This window comes from Temnothorax curvispinosus, unplaced genomic scaffold (genome assembly GCF_003070985.1).
Source record: "Temnothorax curvispinosus isolate PA1 unplaced genomic scaffold, ASM307098v1 QBEX01006973.1, whole genome shotgun sequence".
NCBI classification, from domain to species: Eukaryota; Metazoa; Arthropoda; class Insecta; order Hymenoptera; family Formicidae; genus Temnothorax; species Temnothorax curvispinosus.
Window position 1 is genome coordinate 41,579 of NW_020216753.1, and position 7,229 is coordinate 48,807.

General features: G+C 44.9%; 1 protein-coding gene across 1 annotated transcript; it reads left to right on the forward strand.

The window, feature by feature from the left end:
* Nucleotides 1-3,960: 3,960 nt before the first annotated feature.
* On the forward strand, nt 3,961-4,886 carry LOC112456555 (the record flags this gene model as incomplete). The annotated part of the gene is made up of 2 exons (XM_025019177.1): nt 3,961-4,035; nt 4,445-4,886. Coding segments are annotated over exons 1-2 (517 nt in total), but the record flags the coding sequence as incomplete, so codon positions are not given.
* Between the last annotated feature and the right edge of the window lie 2,343 nt (nt 4,887-7,229).

Below are 7,229 nucleotides of genomic sequence, written 5' to 3' on the forward strand. Positions count from 1 at the left end.
CACACACACACACACACACACACACACACACACACACACACACACACTAACACAAACACACATACACAAGAGGTGTAAATCCGACCATGCAACCTCCACGTGGTACATCTTGGGTAATGCTAATGCTGGCAGTATTGACACAAAATTGAGGTATGGCATATTATATGCAAAAATGCTTTATTTCCGAAATATAAATTTGTAATATTGAAAATTAAAAAATGGCAAAAGCTACGCGTATATATGAGAGCAATGCATATGGAGAGAGGGAGAGAGAGAGACTATTTGCGTGTCCTAATATACATGTTCTCCGGGGCGAAGCCCGGCGGGGGATGCTAGTGAAATTGATAAACGAGCAACCTAATGACGATCCGCCGGCCGTCTACCTGTGTTTGAAATACCGCGCTGTATTGATATAGAGATAGTGGTTTGCTGCCATCTGTCGTAGTTGTCGAGTTCGTGAAAAGCTCTAGCGGGACCAATGCGGGCCCATAGTACCATGCGGAGAATGCGTGGCGCGCGCGCTGCGGCGCAACCATGCGGCGATGTAGCGCCACCCGACTTCCGGCTTCTTTGCGGAAGCGAGATTGTTTTCGAGCGAGCGTACGTCCATTACGCATCGGTCTCTTGTCGTGATAAGTCACGCAAATCGAATCAAACGGATTCTCTGTATTTTGATGTTGTCGAGTGGTGTAAACGTATTCTTTGATTTTGTCTACCGGTTCAAAGTTATTCTCGGTAGTAATTCTTCAAGAGGAGACATATAAAGATGCTAAACGACGCCTACGGATACGAAACTTACGGAGAGGAAAAAACATCCGCCGTTCGTACTGTAAGGAAGAGACGTCCACCATTGCAGCTAAGCTGAATGACGACGGCAATAACAAGGCCGTAAATTATTTGTACATGCTGCTAAGGTCTAAGTCCTCCTGTACGGAGAATACTTCCACAAAAAGTGGAAGCCCCGACACATCAGGTAACTCTCGTTGTTCTGAATAAAAGAATCATAGATCACTTGGAGTTGCTAAGGTGCGTTAGCTGAATGGCGATCTTTGATTACAGAACATTCGGGAGCCTTCATTATTTTTGGATGGAGATCACGTCATGTGAGCCCTTGAAATTGTCGGGCATCTCGATCCCATCCCCGAGCCTTCTCGATATTATTGACGAGGCCGGACGAGAAGCTTCCTTCTCACTGCTTGAGTACTCGATTTATTATATTTCACGGTTGCAACCACGCGTTAATTTAACTTCTCGTATATCAGTAAAGAGCTCTACCTTTTGTAAATATTTTCGTGCTGTGTCAAATTGCGTTAATTATTCAAAGTAAAAACGATACTGCAGTATTTAATACGATTTCTCATTGTTAGTAAAGATCTTACGGACGCATTGCGAATGTTATTTAATTAGAATTAACTATTCGACTTCTAGCGATCTTTCTTTTCAATTTCGATTTATTGCGAATACGATGTTGCTCAGTTGCAATATGTGACAAGTTCTCTATAAGTTCTATATTATCTTGTTTGATTTTATGGATTAATGCGTTTATTTGATACGAATTAATTGTGTCTTCGACTAAAAAGTAATGATCGTGGCAATTATAGTTTATTATAAAACTTTCTTATTAACTTGCTATTTATAAATAATTAGAATTATTTCTTTATGAACTTCTGTGATTTTACGTTTATTTAGAATCAGTTTATTAATCAGAGTTACGCATTATTCCATCAATAATATATATTCGTTTCTTGTGATTTATGATTGCATTTATGGTTTGTCTTTTCACATTGATTAAATTAATGGTCACTTCAACTTTTTGAGATATTCATTATTTCAGGACACATTTTAATTTGCATAAATGGTTACATGAAATGTGATACTTTCTTATTAAAATATTATTATTTTTCTTTCATTGAGGACATTGAAATAAATACTTGTTCTTAAAAACTTGACACTATTTAAAGTGAATTGGCCGTTAATAACTTTATGTATTCTGATTGATTAATTAATATCCAATAATTTCTTTATGTGATTTCTGATTTATATGCTTTATGACTTATGTGACTTCTGATTTATATGCTTTATGACTTATGTGATTTCTAATATTTATGAATTCTTATTTATAATTTACGGGAATTCTTACATATTTAATTATACATCGAAAGACTTAATAACTTATCAAAGATTATACTGTGCGATAAATATATCAACTAAACTTTATCAAATTACATTGAATGTTGCTTCCTTAACATCTCTCTAAGCTCACGTTCCTTTCGGAGCGTGTACAACCTGCCTTATCACTGTGTAGTCAAGATCGCGGGGCAGTCATTCAAAATACGTGTGGTCTTCGATGCATTCTGCAAAACCAGTACTGGAGTGTTTCTAAACGACGCGCTTAGGGTGGGATCAGTCGTTTAGCCAAATTTGATTTCCCTCCTGATTTGCTTTCGTCTTTTTCTATACGTCTTCGTGGCCGATATAATCAAAATGTACCGGCAGATTCTAGTAAACCCATCGCAGACACATCATCAACGAATATTGTGACGGAGCAAAGCGAACCACGACGTCAAGGCATACAAATCCTTGGTATCACTACGGCACTGCAGCTGCCGCATATCTAGCCACGGAATGTCTCAACGATCTGGCTGAGAAAAACGCATCGAGATTCCCGGTGGGATCGATCTACATTAAGGAAGGATATTGCGTGGATGATGTCGCGACCGGGGCAGACACAAAGAAGGATCTAGAGATAGTTCGCCATCAAGTGGTGGAAATATTACGATTAGGGGCGTTCGAATTGAGCAAGTGAGCATCTAATTGCCCGGAATTATTAAAGGACGTCCAGGATCAGAACCACGAGTCGGTAGAAATTTGCAGTGATGCGAACTCCCGCATTCTCGGAATCCAATGGGACCATACCAAAGACACCTTTCAAGTTTCCCACAACATTCAAGAGAGTCACAGTACCGTCTCCAAACGCACAATACTATCCGGGGTTGCCAGATTATTTCACCCCCTCGGTCTCCTTGGACCTGTCATTGTGGTCACGAAACTTATCCTACAAGACCTGTGGAAATCAGGCAGCCATTGAGACGAGTCCGTACCACAAGACATCTACGCGCGTTGGTCAAGACTAGAGCAACAATTGTCGGTTTTAAAACAAGTACAAGTTGCGCGGTGCGTAAAGTTTGCCACGGACCCTCTGCTAATACAAATACACGGGTTCTGCGACGCCAGCCAGCAGGCATACGGAGCCTGTGTACGTTCGGACGAAACTTGGCACCAGTTACCGCACCGAGCTGCTTTGTTCAAAATCCCGCGTGGCCTCACTCAAGGCCATATCGCTGCCAAGGCTGGAACTACAAGCGGCACTGTTATTGGCTGAATTGCTGGATAAAGTCAGCACATCGATCGATATAACGCATTTCAAGAAAGTTCTCTGGTCTGACGCTACCATTGCCCTAAACTGGATAACTTCGCCTTCCCGGAGGTGGGAGGTATTTGTTGCTAACCGAGTTGGTAAGATACAACGTTTAACTAAGATAGAAGATTGGAGGCACATTCCGTCAACAGACAATCCCGCCGACATACTATCACGCGGACTCTGTCCGCACGAACTCGTGGACGCAAGTTTATGGTGGCATGGACCCATTTTTTTACAGTACGAAAAATACCGCTGGCCAAGCAAGGATATCACTCGCCTAGGAGATGATCTTCCCGAAAGACGAGAAGCAGCGGCAGCCGTCATCATCAATCCTTCGATCGTCGACGGGTTAACCAAGAAGCATTTGAACTTGAACAAGATATACCGCATTATAGCATATTGTCTCAGGTTCTACAAGGCGCATCGGCCGACTCCGGCCACCGAATCCGTTTCTCACAACGAGATATCGCACGCATTAGGCGTCGTGTGCAAAGCAGTGCAAAGGAGCTCATTCCCGGACGAATACAGAGCGTTGAGCAATGGGGACTCGGTCCAGCGTGTCCAGCAAAATACTTTTCCTGTCTCCCTTCATGGACAAAACCGGGCTGGTCCGGGTAAGGGGTAGATTAAAGAATTCCGAGTTAAAATTCGACGCGTGCCAACCCATATTACTACCTTGCGATCACGAGTTTACAAAACGTACAATAAGACAAGAGCACGTGCGTAATATGCATGCCGGGACTCAGGCAACTATGGCCGCAGTCAGGCAGAGATTCTGGCCTTTATCACTTCGCTCAACCGCGCGAAAAATTATTTGAAACTACGTGACATGCTTCAGAGCTAAACCGAGCCAGTCAGAAGCCGTAATGGGCTCGTTATCTTCTAGTCGCGTTACCGTTTCAAGGCCATTCTCGCACTGTGGTGTCGACTATGCCGGGCCCGTCACGGTGAAGGAGGATAAGCGACGCAATGCCCGCTTCCATAAGGCGTACATCGCTATTTTCGTGTGTTTTGTCACAAAAGCATATCGGATTAGTAAGTGACCTCACATCGGAAAGCTTTATTAGCGCACACCGGGAATTTATGTCCCAAAGAGGCAAACCCGCTTGCATGTATTCCGACAATGGGACCACGTTCGTCAGAGCGCATAAGCAGTTCAAAAAATTTTACGACTTGATCAACGACAGTCAGGTGCGAAATGATATAAAACAGTTTGATCGCGAGCAGGAAACTTCTTGGTCTTTTATCCCGCCTAACGCGCCGCACTTCAGCGGTCTATGGAAAGCCGCGGTAAAATCGGCCAAGTATCATATGGCTCAAATTATAGGCAACGCGTATTTAACCTTCGAAAAGATGCAGACGGCTCTTTGCGAGGTGGAAGCGATCCTGAACTCTCGACCACTCACGCAACTAAGCGATGATCCAAACAATTTCGCGTATCTTAGTCCCGGTCATTTTCTTGTCGGTACGGCTTTGAATAGTTTCCCTTGCCATGATTTACACAACATTAACGAGAATCGGCTTACACGCTGGCAAAGGGTAGAGCAAATAAGGCAACATTTTTAGCGTAGATGGAGCGCTGAATACCTTAATTTCTTGCAAGAACAAACTAAATGAAAAGCCAATAAGGGCAGTTAAAACCGGATCGATTAGTGCTTGTAAAACAGCAAGGCCTGGCTCCTTTGCAGTGGCTGTTGGAGCGAATTCAAGATGTTCACACCGGAGCCGACGGCGTCACGAGGGTCGCCACGGTCCGAACAGCGAAAAGTGCTTTCATGAGACCCCTTTCTAGGCTCGCGGTGTTACCCATAGATACTTAAGCATACTAATCTCACGTGGATGTCAAACTTCGCGTTTAGTCATAGTTAGTGTTAAGGATCGTACAAAGCTCTTGCCACTCCTACCTCATAAGCGTTTATTTATTCATAAGTACGAATACTATTTCATTTTATAATTGACCTAGTCATCTTAAATTCCAGACTTAGTTATACCACTTTTTGTACCATGCGCCTCCAATTCAAAGGAGTATTATGTAACTATTCTGATGTAAGCACCTATCCTCGCGTTGTGTTCTTTCGTCTTGAAAGTACGTCCTTTCAAGGGGGCGGCGTTGTATGATATATGCCGAGTTTGCTCCTGTTTTACCGATTCACGATTACCCCGCGCTGTCGTGTCTGCTATTTGCGGGCGCTCTCGTCTTATTCCGCCTAATTACGGCCGTGCTCGCAGCGGCGTCCCCCCCCCCCATTAAGGTAAAAATACCAATAACTTAAGCATACGAAGCAAATAAATCTTAAATCTAATACATAAAATTAATTTTATGCTACAAAAAACTTTTTTATTTAGGAAGTTATAACTATTTTCTGCTTAAACGAATAAGAAAAGTGATATTTTTTGCGGTATTTTATTTAAATTAAATAAAAATGTAGTAGACATCGATGTACCAATACATGACCAGCCAAAATGCGATTGTCCCAGCGTCCAAATTATGAGGTCCTAGTAACTAGCCATAAATTTTTAAGTGTTGTGACGTGACATTCGTCGCGTCCTCCGCCCAGACGGTAGCTCGGCCGAGGGAACGGTCAGGGATGGCGCCTCGACTCGGGTCGAGGAAGGGCTGTCTGCGTTAACTAACCTTTTTTAGTCAAGTTCCGTAGGAATGACAGGTAGTGCCGGAGCGGGGGATCACCGACCACATGTAACGGCGAGAGTCGCGACGAGGGAAGGACGGGCGCTCGGAGGACGTACGGCGGAGTGGTCAGCCGACGGGCGGGCTACCGGGGCCTGCCGCTGGAGAAGCGCCGGAAATGTCTCGCACAGCATGACACGGCCCCACCGCAGCATAATCACGGGTGCACCACCGCGACTGCAGTGCGGGTGGACGACCTGTACACTTCACCCGACGGCGCCCAGAGGGCCGAGCGGCGCCGCCACGGCCTGGCCAGCCGGGCGGGCAACCGCGAGGTGCCCAAGCACACTTAGCAGCCAAATCAAACGGGCCGCGGGAAAATGGTGGAAATTGTTTGCAACGTCGCGAACAGGGCGACACACATGACCAATCAGCGGGGCGAAAGGACCGCGAGCTTGCGGGCGCGCGTGCGGGGGCCCGGCGTGGTCCCGCCGAACCGACCACTCTTCACTGTCGATTCAGCCACGGACGAGGAGCCACCCCAGGACGAGCGCCCCGACGCCGCCGAGCAGCAGCGAGGGGCGTATCCCGTTTGGACACGTAACGATTCGACACCGCTTGATTAGACACGCACTTTTGGACACGTTACTATTGAACACCGCACGATTCGACACCGTATGATTCAACACTGCACGATTGGACACCGCACGATTGGACACCGCATGATTCGACACCGCACTTTTTGACACGCACGATTCGACACCGCACGATTCGACACCGCACTTTTTGACACGCACGATTCGACACAGCACGATTCGACACCGCACGATTCAACACCGCACGATTCGACACCCACAATTCGACACCGCACGATTTGACAGGCTCGATTCGACAGCGCACGATTCGACAGCGCACGATTAAAAGCGAGAACTGATATAAAAAATTAGAAAGTAACAGAACTCGCAAAGAAAGATAATAAATGAAAAACTATTACGTTTTTTTTAATTGTGTTTATTTTTAATTTTATATATTATCATATACATAGTGTCATCATATACATAGTGTCTCAAAGCACTACCCAACGCTTGTCGAAAGGTAGAAGGAGTCGAGATTAACATAAAAATCGCCTACTATTTTGCGGCATTCGCAATAATTATCGAGTTTTTAAATGTTAAAATC